This window comes from Acanthochromis polyacanthus, chromosome 8 (assembly GCF_021347895.1).
Source record: "Acanthochromis polyacanthus isolate Apoly-LR-REF ecotype Palm Island chromosome 8, KAUST_Apoly_ChrSc, whole genome shotgun sequence".
Lineage (NCBI taxonomy): Eukaryota > Metazoa > Chordata > Actinopteri > Pomacentridae > Acanthochromis > Acanthochromis polyacanthus.
In genome coordinates this window covers 24,147,819-24,174,839 of record NC_067120.1, presented here as the reverse complement: position 1 = coordinate 24,174,839, position 27,021 = coordinate 24,147,819, and the positions used below count along the sequence as shown (strand labels likewise).

General features: G+C 40.1%; 1 protein-coding gene and 1 long non-coding RNA gene across 2 annotated transcripts in view; one reads left to right on the top strand and one right to left on the bottom strand.

Moving 5' to 3' along the window:
* Positions 1–414: 414 nt before the first annotated feature.
* The window catches only part of cftr (CF transmembrane conductance regulator), a 62,308-nt gene continuing 35,701 nt past the window's right edge, over positions 415–27,021 (bottom strand). Inside the window, exons 17-27 of the mRNA XM_022208476.2 lie at positions 24,739–25,025; positions 23,965–24,044; positions 23,243–23,393; positions 18,089–18,316; positions 16,736–16,836; positions 14,221–14,451; positions 10,334–10,489; positions 9,905–9,994; positions 8,248–8,420; positions 7,058–7,163; positions 415–2,944 (exon numbers count right to left, since the gene is read on the bottom strand). Coding sequence (XP_022064168.2) covers positions 2,729–2,944; positions 7,058–7,163; positions 8,248–8,420; positions 9,905–9,994; positions 10,334–10,489; positions 14,221–14,451; positions 16,736–16,836; positions 18,089–18,316; positions 23,243–23,393; positions 23,965–24,044; positions 24,739–25,025 — 1,819 coding nt within the window. The 3' untranslated portion in view covers positions 415–2,728. The remainder of the gene's footprint in view (positions 2,945–7,057; positions 7,164–8,247; positions 8,421–9,904; positions 9,995–10,333; positions 10,490–14,220; positions 14,452–16,735; positions 16,837–18,088; positions 18,317–23,242; positions 23,394–23,964; positions 24,045–24,738; positions 25,026–27,021) is intronic.
* On the top strand, positions 2,766–14,631 carry LOC127535201 (uncharacterized). Its single transcript, XR_007943869.1, has 2 exons — positions 2,766–2,878; positions 14,214–14,631. It is a non-coding gene; the product is annotated as an uncharacterized LOC127535201 (long non-coding RNA).

Genomic DNA, 27,021 nt, shown 5'->3' with positions numbered 1-27,021 from the left:
GATGCCAATATTCCAAATTTGTGGGAAGCTCCATACAGAATTTTAAATTTTTTTTATAATGTGTGTAAATGCTTGACTGGCCACCACAGAACCCTGATCTTGAACCGATCAGTCGTCTTTGGGATGCACTGGAGCCACCATCACTGATGCTCTTGTGGCTGAATAGAAGCAGATCTTTTCAGAAAGGCTCCAAAATGTGAAGGAAAGCCTGAAAGCAGAGGACTGTTAGAGCAGCAGATTGATGCTCACAGTTTAGGAGTCACATATTGATGTAATGTTCAGACAACTGCACTCTGTTGGCCTCATAGAGTTTGGTAAAGAAAAGGTTTATTAGAATCAGCATGCCAGATCAAGCCACAAATCAATAGCTAAAAGACATTTTCCTTGAGACAAAAATGACAAAACCACACAGAATAGTCAAAATCTTAAGTTTTACTTCAAATATAGCTGATTGAACAAATACATTTATACACTTTTTTGTGGACATCCAAGTCCCTTTCCTATGAATAAGAAACAGTTCTGTTCTTAATTTACACTGTAAAAAATCTGTTGTCACAGTTAACATATCAAGGCATTTCTCCATGGTACCTCATTCTCTGCATTACAAAACTATTATTCAGTTTGAAAGGAGCGACAGGCTCTTCCCTCAGCCGAAGAAAATAATAATAATGTTATGGTTCCCAGTTTCAGAAGCAAGAACAGATAGAATGTATTAAATGATAAACACAGAAATGCTAAATGCTTGTTTTGCGTTTGTACAGCAGTCACTCTGAAAAAATAGACTTTATTTCACATAGAAAACTCTTTTTTTGGATGAATTACTGGCTATTGTCTAGAATTCATTGAAAAACAGAGGCTAGAAAATGAAAGCTGAAACTATAATTTGTCATTTACATATTTCATGGAGGATTTGGTGGAAAATTGTTGTGCAGCATTTAATAACTTGAGTGTTGAAGGCTGATGAGTACCTCAGGGTGTCTCTAAAGTGCATACACATAGAAAAATAAGGGTGTTTGAGTCATCGCTCGTTATTAGCATCAGCCGACAGCGTCACTGTTCCTGATGATGTGTGTGTGTTGACAGCAGTGTGGGGTCAGACTGACTAACCAAAGACACTGAGGCAAATATTCACAAGAGATTTCAATACAATACACCCATCAAAGAGAATTCAAATTATGGTGTTATCCCGGCTCAGAATGGCCTCTGGAGGGAGATTATGTACGACAATAAGTAGACTTGACTGTGTACAGTAAAGGCAACAAATCTGTTCCCTTATTTGACAGAAATCTGTGCATTTCCCTGTTATTTGTGACCTTTAGATAAAAAAACAAATTTTTACTATGCTCGACAAAATAACACACTGTTTTTCAGTGACACATCTGAGTGAACAAGTAGAAATCTTCTCTCATTTAATCATCAGGGGAATCCCATCGGATGCTTCAAATTTCTCTGATGACATGAAATAATTTCTGTGTTGAGGAACCATAAAACGTGCATAAACACGGACATCAAGAAAGCAACATCACCAACTGATTTGTGGACTTTTGTTTTGAAATTTGGAATTCAGTTGACACTAATTTGGTTCTTGAAAACTAGACTCCATATACAGTGATACAGAAGCAACCTGCCAACCAAAAGGTAGCCAAGCCATAAAACACACACTACTTTACGGATCAACGGATATTAAGGAAATTTTCACGGAAGGTCAGAAATGACAGGAGGACCAACTGATTAGATTTCGGCAGCGATGTGGCTTATAGTCTGGATGCACAGATTTGTCTAGGATTTCCCATTGAGATAGCAGCACGGCATCACTGTAACTATGACGACAAGTGAACGCTAACTCAGCTGCCTGCTGACGATCACATGATTGCAATCCTAATACAAATTCACCACTGCCAACTTATCAGAAATCATACAAGGAACAATTATTATAAATTGTGGGGGTGTTTCACAGTCCCATCAATTCCCGCCATCTGCTACCTGTGTTCAGCACAAGGTCAGGGAATGAACAGTCTTGAAGGAGTGCGGCACTCTGAGTGCTTTTCTTGGTATTGTGTGTGTTTGGTGTGTGTCATGTGGGCTTGTGCCTTTAGATGTTCAGTTCCATGTCTATAGTACATATATAATGTATTCAAAAGTTTGGGGTCACCCAGGCAGTTCCATGTAAACTCACTTTGATTGGTTGCTGTAGGACAAAAATCCTTGTTATATCAAAGCCAGGTGTGCACCACAGTCCATTGTCTTGTGTATAGTAGATATTCCTTTAAAAATCAGCCGTTTCCAGCTAGAATAGTCATTTACCACAATAACAATGTTTGGCTGTATTTCTGATTAATTTAATGTTATCTTCATTGAAAAAATGCTTTTCTTCCACAAACATGGACATTTCTAAGTGATCCCAAGCTTTTGAACAGTAGTATATATATAAGGGTAAACCAATATATTGGTCAAAGTGTGCAGTTTTACTAGAAATCAAGTTAGTGTCATTTCAGGTCAATATAATTGAAAATGTGGGTAAAAACTTTTTTCTTTGCACATTTAATTTTAGTCATTTAGGATTCTGATTAAGTATAAATTAAGTTCTTCTAGCATTGAATAAAACATAATAATTGAGATGCTGTCTCTGCTTATTCTGGCCAATCCTCAGTATCAAAGCACTGAATCCAACCCCTGTTTTTGTCCATGCAGATGTGTGTGTGTGTGTGATCGTGTACAGTTGGTCCAGTTAGAGTCGAGTGTCGTGCACGTCGTCCTCGGCTTCCTCTGGCAGCGAGGAGATCTTGGCAGTCTGCGGTGGCGCCCTTTTGCTGGAGTTGAGGCGGTGCAGCGTTGGGAAGAGGCGGAGCCTGTCAGCGGGACTCATGGCCTGTTTCAGGTGACTCGTCTCATTCATGAGCTTCTGAATGGAGTCGTAGCTTTTCATCGAGCTGCCCTCAATCATCTGTACAGGAGACAGGGAGGTGATTTTAATTCATCCAGCCATTATCTATACACCACTTAATCCTCATTAGGGTTGTGCAGGGACTGGATTCTATCCCAGCTGACTTTGGGTGAAGGCACGGGACCCCTAGACAGGTTACAGTCTATCACAGGACTACACATAGAGACAAACAATCATTCACATGCACACCTACGGACAACTTAGAGTTACCATTAACCTCAGCATGTTTTTGGACTGTGGGAGGAGTACCCAGAGAAAACTCACACATGCAAACTCCATGTAGAAAGATCCCGGGACATGAACCTGGGATCTTCTAGCTGCAAGGTGAAAGTGCTAACCACTATTCCACTGTGCAGCCTCAGAGATTTGAATATGCTTTTAAATTATGTTTTACACAATTTGCAGATTCAAATCCCATTAAATTTGTCATGAACACTGAGTTGTTTTCCTTTGAAATATCTGGAAAATATTTTTCTCAACTTGTTAATAATTCAAAACCAAACTAAACTCCTATTAAGTACACTGTTATTATACAGACCCACAGGTTTGAGTGTTAGTGCTGTGATGCAGCTGATGAATCTGAACATCGTGTTTTGTGCAGGACGAACCCAACACTCACTCAGTATTTGCTACATTAGGTGCACTCTGGAACCACAGCTAACAACAAACACACTCAGCCTGTGTGTGGTACAGGAAACACTGTCCTAATTTGTCATTACACTTACAATAACAGAAGCATGTCTAAAATGAGCTCTTAGCAAAGCTGACAGAGGCTCTGGCACAGATAAAGGATCTATAGAGTGGAACCAGACATATTGTTAGGTGTTTCTACAGTGTTCTGTCAGAGTGTAGTAGTATTTGTTTGGGCCTTTGACCCACCAGGAAGAACATCAAGCACCCTATTCAAAATGTATTGCAAGTTTAAAAAGTTTTGTTCTTGCATTTAAACATGAATGTCACTTTTATTCTTGGTCTATATGATTAATATATCCATCTCTCCATATCAGTCATATACAGTGAATACATACACTCACTTGCCACTTTATCAGGTACACCTGTTTGATTATTTGTTAACCCAAATAGCTAATCAGCCAACTGCACGGCAGCAACTCCATATATTTAAACATGTAGATACAGTGCCTTGTGAAAGTATTCGGCCCCCTTGAACTTTTCAACCTTTCACCACATTTCAGGCTTCAAACATAAAGATATAAAATTTTAATTTTTTGTCAAGAATCAACAACAAGTGGGACACAATCATGAAGTGGAACGAAATTTATTGGATATTTTAAACTTTTTTAACAAATAAAAACCTGAAAAGTGGGGCGTGCAATATTATTCGGCCCCCTTGCATTAATACTTTGTAGCGCCACCTTTTGCTGCAATTACAGCTGCAAGTCGCTTGGGGTATGTCTCTATCAGTTTTGCACATCGAGAGACTGAAATTCTTGCCCATTCTTCCTTGCAAAACAGTTCGAGCTCAGTGAGGTTGGATGGAGAGCGTTTGTGAACAGCAGTCTTCAGCTCTGCCCACAGATTCTCGATTGGATTCAGGTCTGGACTTTGACTTGGCCATTCTAACACCTGGATACGTTTATTTGTGAACCATTCCATTGTAGATTTGGCTTTATGTTTTGGATCATTGTCCTGTTGGAAGATAAATCTCCGTCCCGGTCTCAGGTCTTTTGCAGACTCCAACAGGTTTTCTTTCAGAATGGTCCTGTATTTGGCTCCATTCATCTTCCCATCAATTTTAACCATCTTCCCTGTCCCTGCTGAAGAAAAGCAGGCCCAAACCATGAGGCTGCCACCACCATGTTTGACAGTGGGGATGGTGTGTTCAGGGTGATGAGCTGTGTTGCTTTTACGCCAAACATATTGTTTTGCATTGTGGCCAAAAAGTTCAATTTTGGTTTCATCTGACCAGAGCACCTTCTTCCACATGTTTGGTGTGTCTCCCAGGTGGCTTGTGGCAAACTTTAAACGAGACTTTTTATGGATATCTTTGAGAAATGGCTTTCTTCTTGCCACTCTTCCATAAAGGCCAGATTTGTGCAGTGTACGACTGATTGTTGTCCTATGGACAGACTCTCCCACCTCAGCTGTAGATCTCTGCAGTTCATCCAGAGTGATCATGGGCCTCTTGGCTGCATCTCTGATCAGTCTTCTCCTTGTTCGAGGTGAAAGTTTAGAGGGACGGCCGGGTCTTGGTAGATTTGCAGTGGTCTGATACTCCTTCCATTTCAATATGATTGCTTGCACAGTGCTCCTTGAGATGTTTAAAGCTTGGGAAATCTTTTTGTATCCAAATCCGGCTTTAAACTTCTCCACAACAGTATCTGGGACCTGCCTGGTGTGTTCCTTAGTCTTCATGATGCTCTCTGCACTTTAAACAAAACCCTGAGACTATCACAGAGCAGGTGCATTTATACGGAGACTTGATTACACACAGGTGGATTCTATTTATCATCGTCAGTCATTTAGGACAACATTGGATCATTCAGAGATCCTCACTGAACTTCTGGAGTGAGTTTGCTGCACTGAAAGTAAAGGGGCCGAATAATATTGCACACCCGACTTTTCAGTTTTTTATTTGTTAAAAAAGTTTAAAATATCCAATAAATTTCATTCCACTTCACGATTGTGTCCCAATTGTTGTTGATTCTTGACAAAAAATTAAAATTTTATATCTTTATGTTTGAAGCCTGAAATGTGGCGAAAGGTTGAAAAATTCAAGTGGGCCGAATACTTTCACAAGGCACTGTATGGTCAAGACAACTTGTTGAAGTTCAAACTGAGCATCGGAATGGGAAAGAAAGGGGATATAAGTGACTTTGAACATGGCCTGGTTGTTGGTGTCAGGCTGGTTTTTCAGAAACTGCTGATCTTCAGGGATTTTCAGGCACAGTCATCTCTAGGGTTTACAGAGAATGGTACAAAAACCAGAAAATATCCAGTGAGCAGCAGTTGTGTTCACAAAAATGTCATGGTGATGTGAAAGGTCAGAGAACAATGGGCAGACTGGTTGGAGGTGATAGAAAGGCAACAGTAACTCAAATAATCACTCGTTACAACCAAGGAATGCAGAACACGTCCAACCTTGAAGAAGATGGGGTACAGCAACGGAAGACCACACCGGGTGCCACTCCTGTCAGCTAAGAACAGGTAACTGAGGCTACAATTCACACAGGCTCACCAAAATTGGACAATAGAAGATTGGAAAAACGTTGCCTGGTTTGATGAGCCTCCATTTTAGACTCTGAATTTGGTGTAAACAGCATGAAAGCATGGATCCATCCTGCATTGTATCAACAGTTTAGGCTGGTGGCGGTGGTGTAATGGTGTAGGGGGTATTTTCTTGGCACACTTTGGGCTACTTAGTACCAATGGAGCATCATTTAAATGTCACAGCCTACATGAGTATTGTTGCTAACCATGTCCACCCCTTTATGACCACAGTGTACCCATCCTCTGATGGCTACTTTCAGCACGATAATGCACCACGTCACAAAGCTGGAATCGTCTCAAACTGGTTTCATGACAATGAGTTCACTGCACTCCAATGACCTCCACAGTCACCAGATCTCAAAGCAACAGAACCTTTGGGATATGGTAGATTGTCACCATGGATGTATAGCCAACAAATCTGCAGCAACTACGCGATGCCATCATGTCAATATTGATCAAAATCTCCAAAGAACGCTTCCAACACCTTGTTGAAAGTATGTCCTGAAGAATGAAGGCAATTCTGAAGGCAAAAAGGAGTCTAATCTTTTACTACTGAGTGGCCAGTGAGCGTAAATGTTCTGGTAACTGCGCTTCCCTCTATAGTGACACTGAGATCACTTAGTTTGTTACTTTGTTCCAACACAAAGCCCCATTAAGAAACATGCAAAAACTTCAGCACACGAATCCACACACAAAACATGAGGGAATGGAGCTTCATTTCTGATCATGTACCATACGTCTCACATCACAGGCCAACTTAAAGTGTGCTAATCAAGTTTCAAATACCTGAGCTTCACATTGTTGATGACAAAAAACATTTCAGACTTAGAGACTCAATGTTGGAGGAAAGGATCAGCAGAAATCCTAATGTAGACTAAAACTCACCAGGAATGACTGACACTCCAGCAGCGGCTCCACCCTGTGTTCTGATAGGATGACGGTGCAGCCAGAAAACGACTGTTTCAGGGTCTTCCTCAGGACCTGCAGTGTTCTGCTCATACACACACACACACACACACACACACACACACACACACACACACACACCATCATCAAAGGCCGTCTCCCTCCACTAAACACATCAGTTTAACCCGAGGCCAAAACTGTAGAACACTAAGCTAGATTGCTCATTACAGGCTTCATTTACCACCATGACCCTCCTCTGCACATACGGCTACACACACTTGCACATACAGTGGGTAAAATTACTGTAAGCACTCTAGATTGTCACCACATGCAGTGACAGGAACACCACACAGGCTGGATCGGCTTGGTTTGTGCTGCATCTTACAGCACCGAGCAAACACAAAGAAAACACACAAACTGTTGATGAGTTTCAGGTGGTCTCCGTGTTTGCGTGTGCAGTAGGATGCAACTCTACTGAGAGAACTATTTATTAAAACTTATCCTGCAGCTCAAAACAAGAACACACGGAGCAGGATGACAACATGAATGTAAACACCATTACGTTCATGACTTTCCATCTAATCATGATCTAAAAATGTATGTAAATGCTTTATTAAAAGTCGGATTAAACTGTTTGGATAAGTAGCAGAGGAAGACTGCTGTACACATAGAAATGTCCTTATTTTTCAATGAAGATAACATGAAATTAATCAGGAATACAGTCTTGACATTGTTAACGTGGTAAATGGCTATTTTAGCTGGAAACGGCTGATTTTTAATGGAATATCTACAACAATGCTACATTGTGTTAATTCATGTTGTTGAAAGGCTAACTGAGGATTAGAAAACCCTGGTGCAATTAAGTTAGTACATGAATAAAAGTGAAAGTCTTTCATGGAAAACATGAAATTGCCTGGATGACCCCAAACTTTTAAACAGTAGTGTATATTTTAAATACAGTATATTTTCTTGATAATATAAAGATGCATTATTATTGATATTGTTTTAGGTAACAATGAAAACAGTATAATATAATACCGTGTAAAATAATGCCATGCTTCTGTCAACGACAAACTTTGAGTTCAGTTTGGAAACAGCACCACACCAAAAGTCAGAGTACTGATCTGACAGGCACACCCCACAGACGGCGTTTTGACGTTAATACTGACATGGGGTCGAGGTAGGCGGAGGGTTCGTCCAGCAGCAGGATGCGGGCCTTGCTGAGGATGGAGCGGGCGAGACACAGCAGCTGTTTGTGTCCGTTGCTCAACACGCTGCCGCTGTCCTCCAGCTGGAAGTCCAACTTGTCTGGAAACTGCTCTATCACTGACTTCAGACCAACCTGCCAGTCCACAGGACAGATTTTTAGAAAGTTTATTTTGAACATTTTAACACATAAAAAAAAGAAAATAACGACAAATGACAATGAATAACTTGCTCAAAAAGGAGTGAGAAGTCGAAACTTATCAAATCCCACCCCTTCTCCTTACACAAATGATTGCAAATCTATTCTTCCTGCTTCTTCGAAATACTACCATTTATAAACAATAATAACAACAATAATAATAGTAGTAAACATAATTTATAATAAATATACACCAATATGTCCATCTATATTTATACAAGAGGACAAAGACAAACGGACCTAACAACAGCAAAACACAACAGAAAGAAAAGATTCAACTAATAATACGCATGAATAAATACTTTTTTTTTTTTTGAATGAATAAATACTGAAAACAAATCATTAAAGGAATAAATCATTAATAACAGCAACCTGTGCACACACAGTCACTGTCATACCCCTACTTCATCCCTGTAAAAACATTGTCTTTATATTTTATTTTAAACAGTTGCATGTTTGGACACTGTTTCCTTACCCAAACTGTTCCAGAGTCTTACCCCACAGAATGAAAGGCAGAATCTTTTTCTGTGTGTACGGATTTTGTTAATTTTGAAGTCGCATTTTCCTCTTAATTCACATCCCTCTTCTCGATCCCTAAACAATATTTCTGTATATTTTGTGGCAAAATGTTATTTTTGGGCTTTCTACATGATTAGTGCGGTTTGGAATTTCACTATATCTGTAAATTTCAATAATTCTGACTGCATGAAGCGTGAGCAAGTATGATCCCGACAGACTGAACTTTACTAAATGTGACGGGTTTATTCATCCACTTGCTGCTTGGTTGAATTCTGAAGAATGTAGATGTAAATGTTTTTTTGGTTCCTGCAAGATATCTGCTACCCTAAAAGAGTCTCACACACTTTCAGCAAATACTACAGCTCTCCTTATAAAAGAGGTACTATTGCATGCAGTATAGCTATATAGCTGTATACATTTAGTACACACTACTTCAACATAATATTTCACCTTTACTTTTATCTGTCTTGCTCATATAACTGTTGTAGTCTGCAGTGGGACCCCTTGGTATTTTTGGCATACTGTATTTGGGACATACAGCTTTTTCTGACATTCTGTATTTTATTGCATTATGAGTATTTGAACGCAGCCCTTATTTTTATCATACCTGTTCCGTATATTACAACTTGAACAGTTTGTGCTTTTATTTTTATGGACAACTTTATATCAAAGAAAAATTGATAAAATAGCAGGGCAGCTGAATCTGCAAAAAATAGCAGCCTATATAATAAAGCATTTTCCTCAACATTCTATTTCCGTCATGTTCTAGTGGCAATGCAGGCATTAAAAACTGTGTCTTATTACCAGAAATGTAGCATCAGTGACCTCTGACTGGTAAAACAGGAAACATGTTTGTTCATCAGTCATATCTGTAGTTACAAACAGAGAGAACAGAGCCTGACCTCCTCGGCCACCCTCCACAGGTCCTCATCACTGTAGCGTCCATGTGGGTCCAGGTTCATCCGGAAAGTTCCAGTCAGGATAAAGACTCTCTGTTCAACAAATACATGAGAAAACAATTTAATCTCGACAGAGCAGATTAGAAAGGAGTTATATTTCTGAAGACATATGAATTTATCATTGTAATTGTGGTTCATTCAGCATTTTTGTAAGACTCCCTGATCTGGTTGAGCTTCTTGGAGACCAAATTAATCATATTTATTATTATTTTCAAAATGTATTAATTGGAGTGATTTTTTTTTCCAGATTTAGTCTAGTCAACAATACGTAACTAGAATATTAGTCTACATTTTTCTGCATTGTCTTGGAATTTGAACCAGCCTCATCTACAAGTGCCTTGAGGAACAGAAGCTCTGCAGTCCTGGATGTACCTGCGGCACCACTCCGAAGGCCCTCCTCCATGTGTGCAGGGAGACAGAGCTCCAGGAAACACCGTCAATAGAGATTTCTCCATCAGTGGAGGCGAGACGCAGCAGGGCGGACAACAGGGTGCTCTTCCCTGAACCTGTTCGACCCAGCAGACCCACCTACACACACACACTTTCATTTGTTAAATATCGTCACTCATTTCTTCCTTTGTTGTTAATTAAAAAGCTTGATGAACTCCTTTAACATGTTCTGGAAACTCTTCATCTGGTATCATTCTATCTAAGTAGGCAGGCACGCCTGCAGAAATCTCTAAATGTTGTACAGAATACAAACATACTATGCAAGCTACAGTGAATGTATTTCGATACAGTGGAGTGGAGTATCCACACTGTGAGATGAGTAGTTGCCTTGAGGTGTTAGCGAGTCTAAAAGCTCTCCGTCGTTTCTTCCTCACGCTGGCAGCAACAATTAGCCCATTTATCAGGAGGCCGGAGAGTGGCTAATGGGACGAAGCTAAAGTGCTGACACTTACAGAGCTCCACTGTCCTCCAGGATTCATTATGAGGAGCTCATACTGACTATAATTACTGCTTGAAGCACAGAGAGAAGGGGGTGGTTAGATGTTGCATGAATTTTCTCTTTCCACTGAAAGCTATTTGGCCACTAGTGACTAAGTTCCTCTGCCCTAATTTGATAGGATAAAGCACTGGAAATGCACATGGAGGGATAAGAGAGCTGAAGCATTTGTCACAATGTTACTGCTGCTGTTTTCAGCTATGCTGTCATAGAATATTGTGTACAATACTGTTCAAAAGATTGGGGTCAATTAGAAATGTCTATTTTTGAAAGAAGAGCAGTTGTTTCAATGAAGATACCAGTAAATTAATCAGAAGACGTTGTTAATGTGTTAAATGACTATTCTAGCTGGAAACGGCTGATTTTTAATGGAATATCTACATAGGGGTACAGAGCCCCTTTCCAGCAACCATCACTCTTGTGTTCTAATGCCACATGGTGTTAGCTAATGGTGTTGAAAACCCATGTGCAAGTACACACGTGGACAAAATTGTTGGTACCCCTCAGTTAAAGAAGGAAAAACCCACAATTCTCACTGAAATCACTTGAAACTCACAAAAGTAACAATAAATAAAATTTTATTGAAAATTAAATAATCAAAATCAGCCATCACTTTTGAATTGTTGATCAACATAATTATTTAAAAAAAAAAAACTAATGAAGTAGGGCTGGACAAAAATGATGGTACCCATAACTTAATATTTTGTTGCACAACCTTTTGAGGCAATCACTGCAATTAAACAATTTCTGTATTTGTCAATGAGCGTTCTGCAGCTGTCAACAGGTATTTTGGCCCACTCCTCATGAGCAAACAGCTCCAGTTGTCTCAGGTTTGATGGGTGTCTTCTCCAAATGGCATGTTTCAGCTCCTTCCACATATGTTCAATGGGATTCAGATCTGGGCTCATAGAAGGCCACTTTAGAATAGTCCAACGCTTTTCTCTCAGCCATTCTTGGGTGTTTTTGGCTGTGTGTTTTGGATCGTTGTCCTGTTGGAAGACCCATGACCTGCGACTGAGACCAAGCTTTCTGACACTAGGCAGCACTTTTCTCTCCAGAATGCCTTGATAGTCTTCAGATTTCATCGTACCTTGCACACTTTCAAGACACCCTGTGCCAGATGCAGCAAAGCAGCCCCAAAACATTACTGAGCCTCCTCCATGTTTCACCGTAGGGACAGTGTTCTTTTCTTCGTATGCTTGGTTTTTGAGCCTATGAACATAGAGTTGATGTGTCTTACCAAAAAGCTCCAGTTTGGTCTCATCTGTCCAAAGGACATTCTCCCAGAAGCTTTGTGGCTTGTCAACATGCATTTTTGCAAATTCCAGTCTGGCTTTTTTATGAGTTTTTTTCAGCAGTGGTGTCCTCCTTGGTCGTCTCCCATGAAGTCCACTTTGGCTCAAACAACGACGAATGGTGCGATCTGACACCGATGTACCTTGGCCTTGGAGTTCACCTTTAATTTCTTTGGAGGTTGCTCTGGGCTCTTTGGATACAATTCCAACGATCCGTCTCTTCAATTTGTCATCAATTTTCCTCTTGCGGCCACGTCCAGGGAGGTTGGCTACTGTCCCGTGGGTCTTGAACTTCTGAATAATATGAGCCACTGTTGTCACAGGAACTTCAAGCTGTTTAGAGATGGTCTTATAGCCTTTACCTTTAAGATGTTTGTCTATAATTTTTTTTCCGATGTCCTGGGACAATTCTCTCCTTCGCTTTCTGTTGTCCATGTTCAGTGTGGTACACACCTTTTCACCAAACAGCAGGGTGACTACTTGTCTCCCTTTAAATAGGCAGACTGACTGATTATGAGTTTGGAAACACCTGTGATGTCAATTAAATGACACACCTGAGTTAATCATGTCACTCTGGTCAAATAGTTTTCAATCTTTTATAGAGGTACCATCATTTTTGTCCAGGCCTGTTTCATTAGTTTGTTTTTTTAAATAATTATGTTAATCAACAATTCAAAAGTAATGGCTGTTTTTGATTATTTAATTTTCAATACATTTTTATTTATTGTTACTTTTGTGAGTTTCAAGTGATTTCCGTGAGAATTGTGGGTTTTTCCTTCTTTAACTGAGGGGTACCAACAATTTTGTCCACGTGTGTATGTTAGCACATGAATGAAAGTGTGAGTTTTCATGGAAAACATGAAATTGTCTGGATGAACCCAACTTTTGAACGGAAGTGTATATATACTGAGGTATCTCAATCTTGTTTTTTATTTCACTCACTCCCACAGGCCTTGAATTTTGTCATTTGTTGATTATTTTGTCTGTGCTGTGAAACTGTCATGTTTATATCTTTGTAAGTTTAAAAGAAGAATGACATTTTGTATGTTGAGTCATTAATAAATGGTAATGATTATTACTCTGCCAAGGAATGCGGTGGAGTTATATGACAATCACCATTGGTTTGTCCATCTGTCAGCAACATTAATCAAAAACGAACCAATGGATTTGGATGAAATTTTCAGGGAAGGTCAGAAATGACACATGGACCAAGTGATTAGATTATGGCAGTGATGTTGCTGATAGTCTGGATCCACAGATTTCGTAAAAATTGCTGTACAATTGCGAGATAGCAGCACGGCGTCACTGTAACTATGACAACAAGCTTCCTGCTGACGATCACATGATTGCGATCCCACGAGAAATTGACTGCTGCGGATTTATCAGGACTTATCCGTCGGAAATGAAACAAGGAACAATTGATTGAATTGTGGGGGTGTTTCCGAGTCCCATTAATTCCTGCTGCCCGCTACATGTTTAGGTCATGTGATTTGGTATCCGTCCATAACGTACACATGCATAACACGCGCCTGTGCTCAGTGTTAGATCATTTTGTTTGGGGGTGCATCAATATTAAATGGCCACATTCTATATCGCTGTGATTTCTGATCATCAGTAACTAATAAACAATTCTATATGGGGAAATGAACAGCCTTGGTGGAGTATTGCGCTCTCTGGGTGCTTTTCTAGTCTGGGGTTTGTTACTACAGACAACCACTTTAACAAACACATACACAGTCATTTGATCCAGTGTTAACATAGAAATATAAAAACACACTGCCTCAGCTGTAAACACATGAGCATTTACTTAACATATAACCACTTGTAACACAGCCTTCCATCTCACTAGTATTTTACTTCTCTGTAACCTTTCTATGACCGTGCTGTGCTATGTAATTGCAACACCGCTCCGAGCTAATTAGTCTTTTGATGTTTTAAAACCTAAGTGCCATGTATCATTCTGCCAAGATTCATTACATCCAATAAGATACACCCTTTCCCCATCCCTCAGGACTTACGCTCTGGCCACCGTCCACAGAGAAGGAGATGTCGCTGAGGACAGCACGTCCAGCCTCTGTGTATTTGACAGTGAGGCCCTGGACGTCCATCTGACCGCGGTTGGGCCAGCAGTCGTGGGCGTGAGGGTTGTTGATGACGAGGTCTGAGCCTCCTTTACCACCAGATTTTCCTGGCAGTGGCTCCTCTGATGGCAGGTCGATGAATTTGAACACGCGATCCACTGAACGCATCTAAGAGGAGGACAAAAGAAGGATGACGGGATCTACAAGTGACAGGGACCCGTACAGTGTAAATGCAGATTGTTGCTGCTAATCATTTCCAATGTTCAAGTTGGTTTAGGACATAAACCAGCAACTATCCACAGCTCTGCTCCTGACATTCAGAAGAAAAATAAATCACTGTTGCACTGAGTTGCTGATTTGCATCCTACTGGGAAACTCTTTTCACAACTCAAGGTTAGAGTGTAAATCTACTTGAGTATTTGAAATATGCACACTAAGTCCAATGAATAGCTTGAAATGGTACAAAAGTAGGTGGTGAACTGCCAGAGGTTAAAAAAGGTAAGGTTCTCCAAAACTGAAAAATAATGTACATTTCAGAATTGTACAAAGTCAGGGGACAAAAAATGGGTTAATAACTTAAAGCTGTTCTGCAGCAATGGAGGTTGAGCAAGCCTTAAAAGTTGGTGCTACCAACTCCTACAGGTGCACAAAACGTAAGTCCAAGCTATGCCAGAACTACCTTAAGAACAAGATGGTAAGCTTGAAAATATGTAGTGTCCAGAACAGTCTCCAGACTTAAACCCCAAGGAGCTGGTTTGGGATTAACTCAACAGAAGAGTGGAAGCAAAGCAACCTACAAGTGCTACGCATTTATAGGAATTTCTGCAACAGAGTTGGGAAGAACCTCCTGAAGAATATTTGATTTCCATTGTGGAAAGAATGCCATGAGCTTGAGAACAACATTTCAGCATTTATTCTTATTATCACAGAAAATGTAATTCAGAGGGAGTCTCTGTAATTTTCTTTTTCACATTCACACTGTGCAGAATAGGGTCAGCTTCGTCAAACACACACAACTACCACCACTGTGAGAGTGTGTTTGTGTATTGAACAAAATGTCCTGCACTCTGATAAGCTCTGTCAGCTTCACTAACTAAAATGTGGGAAAAACAACCACTGGATGGGTGCAAACTGACTCACACAGTCTTCATAATCCACAGATTGCAGCTCAGATACCTACAGTTCAGCCTGTTCTTCCTTGAACTTATCCTTTACAATATCTTTTGGATACTAGTTAGAAATAATAACCCAACAAAGTGTTGCTACACAGAACAAGAAGAACGCTGACATCATTAGAAGCTGTACTGTTTGAACTACAGCCACACAATGCTTGTGAAGAGTCACACTCATCTCAGCACCACTAAGAAACAGAGAAAAGAATTGTGCTAAAAATTCTAAGTGACAACGGTTCAACTCTAAATAGCCATAAGCATTTCTGTTCATGCTATGATAGGTGTGTGATTCCCACAGCCCATCTTCATAACAAGCATTTGTTTAAAGCACTTTTTGTTTTCCTGGTGCAAGCAGTCGTCACACTTTTTTTAAATGTGTTCATCCACAGAGGTCTGCGCATACCCTTGTGGATACGTGGATGCAGAGAACGTGAACTGAAGAAGCTAGCATGGATTCTTGATGATACATTAGTGACTCCCAGTGGATGGTCACACTGTCTGCACAGTGGGTGGACGGACTTGAATTTTGGAAGCTCAAATTGTAAATATGCAGGATTCAAACCCACAAATGTAACATTTCTAAAATCTCTTCTGCTTCCAAGCAATGTTTCACTAACGCTTACACTTTACTTACAGCCGAAAATGTCTTTGGTAGATGTTTGTGTCTACAGGGACAAACAATAAGTATATTCAAACTCTTCACAAACCATAGCTACATGCCATCAACAAGTGGAAGTGTATCCTTTCCCAAGCAAATGAGACACAGGGTTGAGTTAGTAAAGGTGTCGAACGTAGAGTCTGAAAAGTTGGGTTTAAGTCCTTGTGCCTGAACATGAGAAGGGACTTCAGTTATTGCACAGGAAAATATTGACCAGTATCAGTGACCAAAGCTTGCTCTTTGTGACAGAACAGCCAACTGTCCACTGGGTAAGTTTGTCCATATTTGGGAGGTTAGCATCAGAGTTTTGAACTGCATGCGACCTTCAAAAGAGAGCCTGTGTAATCAGAAGCAAAGTGGAATGGTGTGGGGCAGTTGGGAAAGGTTGAACACCAGATGGGAAGGAATATTTTAGATTGGCTGCAGAGATCTGCTTTGCAAACACAGGTGTTAAAAACAAATCCATACATGCTCAGCAAAGTCAACTTTAATGTGTGTTTATTTTTTGTGCTTGAGACACTATTACCTGGGCAGTAGCTGTATGGTGTATAGATGCAAGTCAGGTCTTTCTACAACTGTGAAAAAGATGATAGCTTTGTGTGTGTCTGTGTGAACCACATACCAGTCCGTCTACAGTGATGCTGGTGATGACAGCCCATTGGAAAGTCCCAAGGATGAGCATGGCCAGAGCCACAATGATGCCAATCTCTCCTGGTTTGTCCTCTGTAGAGTTCAAATACACACACACATACACGCACACACCATCATTAAGACTGTCCAATCAAAGCTGCTCTCTCTGATGTCAGAGCTGCACTTAGGTATTGCAGCTCTGCTCCTGGCTTCATTGGAAACTAACGAGCTGTGAAATGACCCTTTAATCTGCTCCCAACAGAAATACAGCCTATGACGCAACACCACGTGTGTGAGTGTGCTGGCTTTTCCAATTCATGTAATTAAGCAAACAGAAGCTTCCTTCTGTACATGACATTTTATCCAGTGGCATTCCATCGGTTTTGATCAGTTTTCACAGACAAACTGTTCTGTTCTGATCCTGATATCTGACTCTACACTCTGCAACTCGCAGATAAGACTGGGCTTTCTTCACTCGCGTGTCCAGTAGACATAATAAGCTGTTTACAAACCAACTAACTTACAGGAATTTCAAGATGTTCCTGCAACACCACGTCATACCTCCATGTCTACCCAAATGAAACAATACAAAGCACTGTTTATATTATTTGATAATCTTCTGTAATAAATCTTCATTACATATTGGCTCTGATCTTCGTCATCTTGCTGTTCAGAACAGCCTCATTATGAGGGACCAATGAGTGTTTGTTATGCTTTCGTGTTTAGCCACATATTATCAATTAGCAACCATGTGACCACCAACAATATTATCTAAAACTAACACCATCTTGTCTTCAGAATTCATTCCAGACTTTCATGAGTGAAAGGTCCAAGCAGTGCAGGAACTTTGGGTTGTCAGTGGTTAAGTGGTTAGTACTGATGATGGTTGTGGCCTGTCAGACTTAAAGTGTAGAAACTGCTGTTGCTGCTCGTTTTCTTAAAGGCTCAACTGAATGAAAGTACCTTTTCTAACTGAGGTTGGCCACAACCACAGCTCAGTCACTTTACTGAGCTTCAGCTAATCTCCAGCACAGATCACTTTCGTCTTAGGTTCTTGAGAAGCTGTAGTAGCTAATATGTGTCTGTGCTTTAAGGAATTCATTCAACTCCATTACATTTGCTTGGTCAACTCAGAAGCAACACATCAGACCAGGAAAAATTTAGTCGGAACATGTAGTGGAACATCCACGGAAAGTTGAATTACAAGTGAGTCATATTAGCGTAATGCACACACTGCACTTCATGAATTAAAAAAAGTCTATTTATCAAATGTGAATACTGAAATCTATTCTTCATTCCCATATACAACCTCTAGTTGTGCACGCACACGCATGTCATTACTCACGGTTGGTTCCCACAGCGATGAAGGCAGCGGCGATGAAGAACAGAACAAAGATCATGTCACAGCGGAAGAGGAACCAGCGCAGTGTAGCCAGGTAGTGAAACCAGGTGGCTGTGTGAGTGTTCAAGGCCTTGTGGAAGAGCATCTCAAAGTAGGTCTGACGCTCAAATGCCCGGATTGTCCATAATCCTTTCAGTGAGATGATGAGATGGGAGAAGATGGGACTGCGAGCTGTGAGAAAGGAGAAGGGACACATATCTTTTTAAATTTTAAGGTGAAATGTGTAAAGTGCATCTGATATAATATGAATATGGTGGAAAAGGATCTATACTGTTCATCTAACATTGCTTAAAGTGATACACACACACACACATATATATATATATATATATATATATATATATTGTCAGCATAAACTGACCATTTTAAGCTTTCATTTGTTTTAAGTTTGACACTTAACTAGGTAATTAGAACTCTTGTGTTTAGGTGTCCTTAACTGACATGTCTGTGGCCCTGAAATATTCTAATAATGTGAGAATAATTACACAAGCATGCTGTGCTGTTTATGAACTAGTAAAGAAAGGAAAAATTATTTTATCTAATTGTGTATGCACTGTACCACACAAAAGTTTTTGCCTTTTTGACATTTAGATTCTCATTCTTCCTTCACTGCCATCAGGGAGTCATCAGATTTCACTCAGCATTATGACAATGAGCCCAAGCAAACAACCCATTTCATAAAGTACTATCTTCAGTGGTAAGAAGAACAACAGATATTCTGGCCTCCACAGAGTCCTGATCTCAACATCGCTGAGGAGTGATATTGAGATATGAAGAGACAGAAGACACCAACATGGTCTAAAATAACAGAAGAACTATGAGAAGTCTGGAACAATCTACCAGCCAAGTACCTTGAAAAACTGTGTGCAAATGTCACTACTAGAATTGGTACTGTTCTAAAGACAAAGCATGGTTACACCAATATTGATTTGGCTAAATATTTTCTGTTATGCTTTTTGTAAAAGGCTAGCAGATAAATGTAAACAAGTTATGGCATTATTTTTGAAAGTACCTGCACTTTTCTTGTAGTGCATGGTACTACATATCTCAAAGTTCAGTGTGGTTCTGGTTTAATTCCAAATTTACAGTTTATGATAAACAACCAATAAACTGACAGTATGTTCCTTTATTTTCTTGAATTGGCGACAGATTATCCACTCCATTATCCATAGTCCTAACAGTGTATGACACTCATTTCCATCCATCCATTATCTACACACGTGGACAAAATTGTTGGTACCCCTCAGTTAAAGAAGGAAAAACCCACAATTCTCACTGAAATCACTTGAAACTCACAAAAGTAACAATAAATAAAAAATTTTTGAAAATTAAATAATTAAAATCAGCCATCACTTTTGAATTGTTGATTAACATAATTATTTAAAAAAACAAACTAATGAAATAGGGCTGGACAAAAATGATGGTACCCATAACTTAATATTTTGTTGCACAACCTTTTGAGGCAATCACTGCAATTAAACGATTTCTGTATTTATCAATGAGCGTTCTGCAGCTGTCAACAGGTATTTTGGCCCACTCCTCATGAGCAAACAGCTCCAGTTGTCTCAGGTTTGATGGGTGTCTTCTCCAAATGGCATGTTTCAGCTCCTTCCACATATGTTCAATGGGATTCAGATCTGGGCTCATAGAAGGCAGTGGGACACCCTGGACAGGTCACCACAGGGCTACACAGAGAGACAAGCACACTCACATTCACACCTACAGACAATTTAGAATCACCGGTTAGCCTCAGCATGTTTTTGGACTGTGGGAGGATGACACACACTTGCCTTGACTTTACTTGAGCATTACTCAGAATATTTCTGTCCAAAGTTACGTTTCAGGAAGGAACTCCAATATACGAAGGGAAGCATTCAGAGTTGGATAGTCCTCCGCAGTGTGATCATAATAAAACTAGTCATGCATACTATACATTCCTCAAACTGGAAAACTAGAAGTAAGCTGTAAAAAATGTCAAAAAGTTCGACCTAAATAAAATAGGTATGTTTGAGAAATGTTAACACAATAGTGGTGACGGACACATTCAACACATAATATTTCCACTGTAGTATGTCAGAGGGAACAACACCAGGATGGGGCTGAAGGAAATCCCAGCTCAGCTCATTCCTCTGAACCCAACGTGCTCTTGGTTGATCCGGAAAGACCTTGCCGTCATCACCGTAACACACACTCAGTGGTGGATCTCAGTGAAACCAGAGCAGGGAAGTCCAACAAACAGAGCATCTTCGTCAGCAGTCCAATAACCTGTTTTCTCATCCTCTGTCTGCACAATCCTGCTCTGCTCTACTGAATATGGCAGAGCTTTGGAGATGCAACAACCAATGACTTTGACTTCTAAACTGAAATGTAAAAACTCTAATGTAAAATAAGTGCCAGCAGAAGGGATGTGTGTGCACAGTTTTCATTGGATATAGTTAATTTAAATATAAAATGTGTCTCTATACAAACAGCTGGCATTGTGCTCTCTGCATTATCCAGTGTAAATAGGAGGATGCTGAATTTGAATATTTTCTAGTGTAATTTTTCTGTAGTTTTCCCCACCACAAACAAAGTTCCATTCATATGGTAGGGGTAGATCTCTTAAGGAAATCTCAAAACCTGGCCTAATAAAACCCAAATTCCTTAATCTACTTGAATATTTGGTACCAGACGTATGCGAGAACATGCACTTACCTTGTTGAGGATGTCCTGACCAATTTCTTTATATGAATTTAAGTGAAACAAAATCTCTTGTCAATTGCTATTCCTGCAGCACCCCAATTATTACAAGACTCTCATTTGGAGATAATGAGTAGTAATTAAGGAGATTATCCTGTAAATTTACACATGTAGATTTGACCTCCACAACTCACACGAGTCCTGAATGAGTGTCTCCCACAGGACCTGCACTAACATTGATGTTGATTTAGCAGATGATAATCTTCACTATTTTGAACTTATTCATTACACAGTATCAGCTCTGCTTCCTGTTTTAATGAAGCACCTGCTGACAGATTTACTTATATACCAAACAGACCGCATACTACCAGGAAACCTCAGCCGTTATGAGGAACTAAACCATGTAAAACAACTGTCTACACAATTTTAGAAATGTCTTCTCTGCCTCAGTCACAGCAGTCTCTGATAACTGCAGGATAATTGTCATTTCATTTCAAAAGCCGGGCTTCCTCTAACTGCTCCCGCCCCTCAGAGGCTGCCCGTCCATCCTCTCCTCCAAACCCTTCCTCTGTCATGTTTTCATTCTACAGTGTAACATTTGCCCTCTAAACCCTGGGCCATCCAGCAGCTCTGCCTGCTGACAGGCAGTTATGACTGCTGTGTCTGCCCCCTGGATCTCTCTTCCTCTGTTCTCTCTTTTAGTTTTCCTATTGTGTTGTCACTTTTACTCTTTCTGAATATTTGCCATTTTACCATCATAATCTGCCTGATCTCTTCTTTGCTTTCTGGCTTTCACGTTGAGCTTTACTCTTAGAAGGCTGTAAATTACAAAAGGAATAAAAACACATCTTCAGGTTTATATTTTCTATGTGTTAGCGCTGAAGAACAATATTGGTATAAATACAATCTGTAGGATGCTTAAGCATACTTGAACTACACACTAGCAAGACTCTACTGTTTTATCAAAATTACTTGCATATTATTTCCAGAATGCATTTCAAATTGACCACAAGTTTACCACAAGTAGTGTGGTAAATGCAATGTAGGAGTGAGCTGCTATTTTTGGTTTGATGTAGAAAGGGACCTAAGACTTTGTGATTATTTTAACCACTTTTATTTTGGTAGGTGAGATCGACTCCCAACTTTTTTTCTGACTGTGGCTTTTGTTTGTTATGTTGGTTTTTGGGCTCACTCTGAATTTAATTTGTACATTTCCACTGAATAGTTAAACTACAACCTTTGTTATCAGATCACATTTTTTGTAAAACAAATTATTCATTTCTCAGAGGAAATAGTAGTCTAGCCGCGCTAGACAAACCACGGCAACAAATTTAATTCTCTGCCAGGGTGGGTCTAGTTACCCTCCATAAGGCTCGAGGCTGGATTCTCCTAAAACTGGTCGGACCAATCACCATGAAGTGTAAAGTCAGAAGGCGGGCGTAACGACAGAGTGACGACAGAGGCGTGACGATTCTGACAGAAACAACCGGCGCACAATAAACAGTTATCTTTCGACTCAGCTTTGGCCACAGCCCTTAAAGATTTGAAGCTAAAATTCAACTTGAAAGATAAACAAAGGATGGCACTGAAGTGTTTCATTGAGAAGAAAGACGTATTTGGACTTATGCCGACGGGATATGGCAAATCCTTAATATACCAGTTGGCTCCGCTGGTTGGGAAGCTAATGGGACTTAGCCACAATCCGCCAGCGCTCTAGGAACTACGTCAGCCTATTCGTTGTGCTGATTGGTATACCTACCCAATTGCTGCAGAGTGATTTGAAAGACAACCTTTTAGCCCGCCTCCCTCCCTGTCGAGCGGCCCTAGACCCTTGTGCCTTCAGGACATGGGTCTAGCGCGGCTAGGCTAAGGAAATAGTGTTTTGTGTATCTGCTTGAGACCTGGAAAGGATGACATTTTATGTCGCATTTCAGCAATCCCTAGGCTGGGCCTAACATGAATTGGGGGCTCGTCCGGGAAGAACATGCAAACTTCATGCAGAAAGATCCCAGGAAGGCCGGGATGTGAACCAGGGATCTTCGAGCTGCAAGGCAAACATGCTAACCACCAAGCCACTGTGGAGCCCAGTGTTCATCAGGTGCCTCAAAAAAACCTAAGGCAACTAAAAGACTAAACATGTTATTTATATTATTTGCTTAATTTATTTGCAAAGTGTAGAAAACGTACTTAAGTTGACAAGAACTTCTTGAATGTATTTTGAAATGCGCTAATATTTTTTGACACAGATTTTTGTTTTGTTGGGTCTTGTGCATAACCTTTCTGGCAGTGAATGAAATGCAATTTATTTAGTTTGTTTTGGTCCGAGATGCTCTAGTGACATCCAATTTCTTTGAAATAACAACAAGGAGTCATAGCACCTTGACAACTAATAGTGCAATGTCTCTCTCTAACTCTCACCTTCAGCCTCCAGCAGTTTGAGTTGCTGTCCAGTTCGTAGGAAGTACTTCCTGAGTACAACAAAGATTACAGCTAATGGGATGGCAGCAATGAAAATGTACGGTCGCATGATGGATACAGTGAAGATGGCACCCACGACGATTAATGTTAGCTGGTGAGACAGAAAAAAAGTGAGATCAGACCTTAGCTAAATGGCAGAAAGAATTCTGAGTGTGTACTAACACTCATATAAGTTTAAAGAGGCTATCAGAATTTAGTCTCAATACAAAACACTTCATTGTTTTCTTATATTTGAAAGGTGGTCATTAATTTCATCACTCATGTAGCGTATTGACACATTATATTTATTGGACAGCTAAGTAGTACCCTATGACACAGCTAACAATGGTCACATATTCTTCTGCCAGCAAACACCACTTCACATCATTGACAAATTCAGTATCATTTTCCAAACATTAAGCTGTATGCATTTTCTTGTCTTGTTGACTTGTCAGCTGTACAAAAATGAAAGATTCAGAGGAAAATGTGAATATGAAGAATCCAAAAATTATAGTTTTAATGACTGTCTGTGGTGCACCATGTGAGACCGTTTGTAGTGGAGGCAATACTTGTCAGTGTAACTCTAGGAACATTTAGTAGAGTCACCTTTGCAGCCTTCAAATCACTAGTTTTGGAAGACCCATTTATATTCTGGTATGTTGTTGTTAGTGTTAGTTAAATACCTGTATGAGATCAAACAGCACCAGAGGCAGCATGTCATCTATGGTGGCCATGTCCTTGGTGAACCTGTTCATGATCCGGCCTGAAAGAGGACAAACAAGTTAGAAAACAAGAATTCCAGGATCCCATGTTTCCAAGTTCTACATGGTGGTTCCCTATGGTTCCATGTTTTGTAGCTCTACAGTGATCAGCCCCAATGTCAAAACTATCTGTAGAAAATTGTGTAGGTTTCCATCACACAGCCAAAATGGCTCTGACTCATTGCACATAAGACCTCTAGAAGGTTTCCTGTGTTGATACCACTGAATTCTGCTCAATAAGATTATGATTTGAGGTGTTTGAGGATTAGGTTAACATCTTGGACTCCTTGTTGTGTTTCTCAAGTCATTCCTGAACAGTTTTTACAATGCAGTAGAGTGCATTGTTCAGCTATTTTTGGTGTTATTGGTGATAGACTGCAAAATGGGAACCTGTTCCCTGCACTGCAGTGTGGCTCTCAAAAGACCATACAGCAGTGCAAGGAACAGAAAAGCCTGAAGGTAAGATTTAGACTCAGGGGTCAACATAAACCCTGAAAATTACAATAAATATAGTCCCAAATTCAGCTTTGTAATGAATCACTTCTTCAGTGTGGCATTCGTTATAGCTAAACAAGTGTTTGTCTACAGTTATTCAGAAATCCAAAACAGGTGAAGAACACCATACAATGTTGCTTCATTTTGACACATTTTAACTGAACAGAAAAAAAACCTGAATAAGTAAATGGAGCAAAGCACCTGTTTTCATAGTGTTGAGCACAGCCATGGGAGCTCGTAGCACAGCACTAAGCATCTGTTCATGCAGTCTTTTGGACACAGTGAGTAATGTGTGCACTAGAGGAAGACCCCTGAAGAATCCCAATGCCAAAACGCTCTCTGATGTGGCTACGAAGATGTAGATGATGTAATAAGCACTGGTTGGAGTGACAATAACTGCCAGGAATACAGGGGGAGATGAGGCATTGGGGTGCTGCTCATCAATGTAGTTGGGTGATGCAGGGTTGGCGCTGTCCCTCCAGATCTTGCTGGTAGAACATGGCAAAGAATATAAGATTAAATGTGAACTGAATTTTGTTTGAAAACAGATGTATAACCACAAAAATGACTTATTTTGATAACTGTCACAAAAACAATCATGCATTTTGGTTCATTGACAGATTTATAACAGGTCTTCTGGAAATATGACAAAATCTGCTGCGTCAAAAATCTACGTACACTAACTTGACTTGCCAGTTTTGGTCATGTAGAAAATTGTGCCATGATTCACCACAGCTGCTGATTCATTCAGTCAATTTAAAATAGGGCCCATTTGATAGAGTCATTAGATTCTGCCCACAAACAAGACAGTGAGAATGTCTAAGGAGCTCAGAAAGTATGTGAAAAAGCAAATCATTGACTTGAATCAGTCAGGAAAGTCACTTGGAGTCATTTCAAAGCAGATACAGATCCTGAAATTATCTGTGCAAACACCTGTTTGTTTGTAAGTATTAAAATCATTGTACAGCCATGTAACTGTCATGATCAGTAAGAAAACACAAGCTATCAACTGCTGCAGATAGACAACTGATCAGGATGGTCAAGATTCATCCAAGAATCTCCAAAAAGCAGGTCTACAATGAATTAGAAGCTGCTGGAACATACACACGTGGACAAAATTGTTGGTACCCCTCAGTTAAAGAAGGAAAAACCCACAATTCTCACTGAAATCACTTGAAACTCACAAAAGTAACAATAAATAAAAATTTATTGAAAATTAAATAATCAAAATCAGCCATCACTTTTGAATTGTTGATTAACATAATTATTTAAAAAAACAAACTAATGAAATAGGGCTGGACAAAAATGATGGTACCCATAACTTAATATTTTGTTGCACAACCTTTTGAGGCAATCACTACAATTAAACGATTTCTGTATTTGTCAATGAGCGTTCTGCAGCTGTCAACAGGTATTTTGGCCCACTCCTCATGAGCAAACAGCTCCAGTTGTCTCAGGTTTGATGGGTGTCTTCTCCAAATGGCATGTTTCAGCTCCTTCCACATATGTTCAATGGGATTCAGATCTGGGCTCATAGAAGGCCACTTTAGAATAGTCCAACGCTTTTCTCTCAGCCTTTCTTGGGTGTTTTTGGCTGTGTGTTTTGGATCGTTGTCCTGTTGGAAGACCCATGACCTGCGACTGAGACCAAGCTTTCTGACACTAGGCAGCACATTTCTCTCCAGAATGCCTTGATAGTCTTCAGATTTCATCGTACCTTGCACACTTTCAAGACACCCTGTGCCAGATGCAGCAAAGCAGCCCCAAAACATTACTGAGCCTCCTCCATGTTTCACCGTAGGGACAGTGTTCTTTTCTTCGTATGCTTAGTTTTTGAGTCTATGAACATAGAGTTGACGTGCCTTACCAAAAAGCTCCAGTTTGGTCTCATCTGTCCAAAGGACATTCTCCCAGAAGCTTTGTGGCTTGTCAACATGCATTTTTGCAAATTCCAGTCTGGCTTTTTTATGAGTTTTTTTCAGCAGTGGTGTCCTCCTTGGTCGTCTCCCATGAAGTCCACTTTGGCTCAAACAACGACGAATGGTGCGATCTGACACTGATGTACCTTGGCCTTGGAGTTCACCTTTAATTTCTTTGGAGGTTGCTCTGGGCTTTTTGGATACAATTCGAACGATCCGTCTCTTCAATTTGTCATCAATTTTCCTCTTGCGGCCACGTCCAGGGAGGTTGGCTACTGTCCCGTGGGTCTTGAACTTCTGAATAATATGAGCCACTGTTGTCACAGGAACTTCAAGCTGTTTAGAGATGGTCTTATAGCCTTTACCTTTAAGATGTTTGTCGATAATTTTTTTTCGGATGTCCTGGGACAATTCTCTCCTTCGCTTTCTGTTGTCCATGTTCAGTGTGGTACACACCTTTTCACCAAACAGCAGGGTGACTACTTGTCTCCCTTTAAATAGGCAGACTGACTGATTATGAGTTTGGAAACACCTGTGATGTCAATTAAATGACACACCTGAGTTA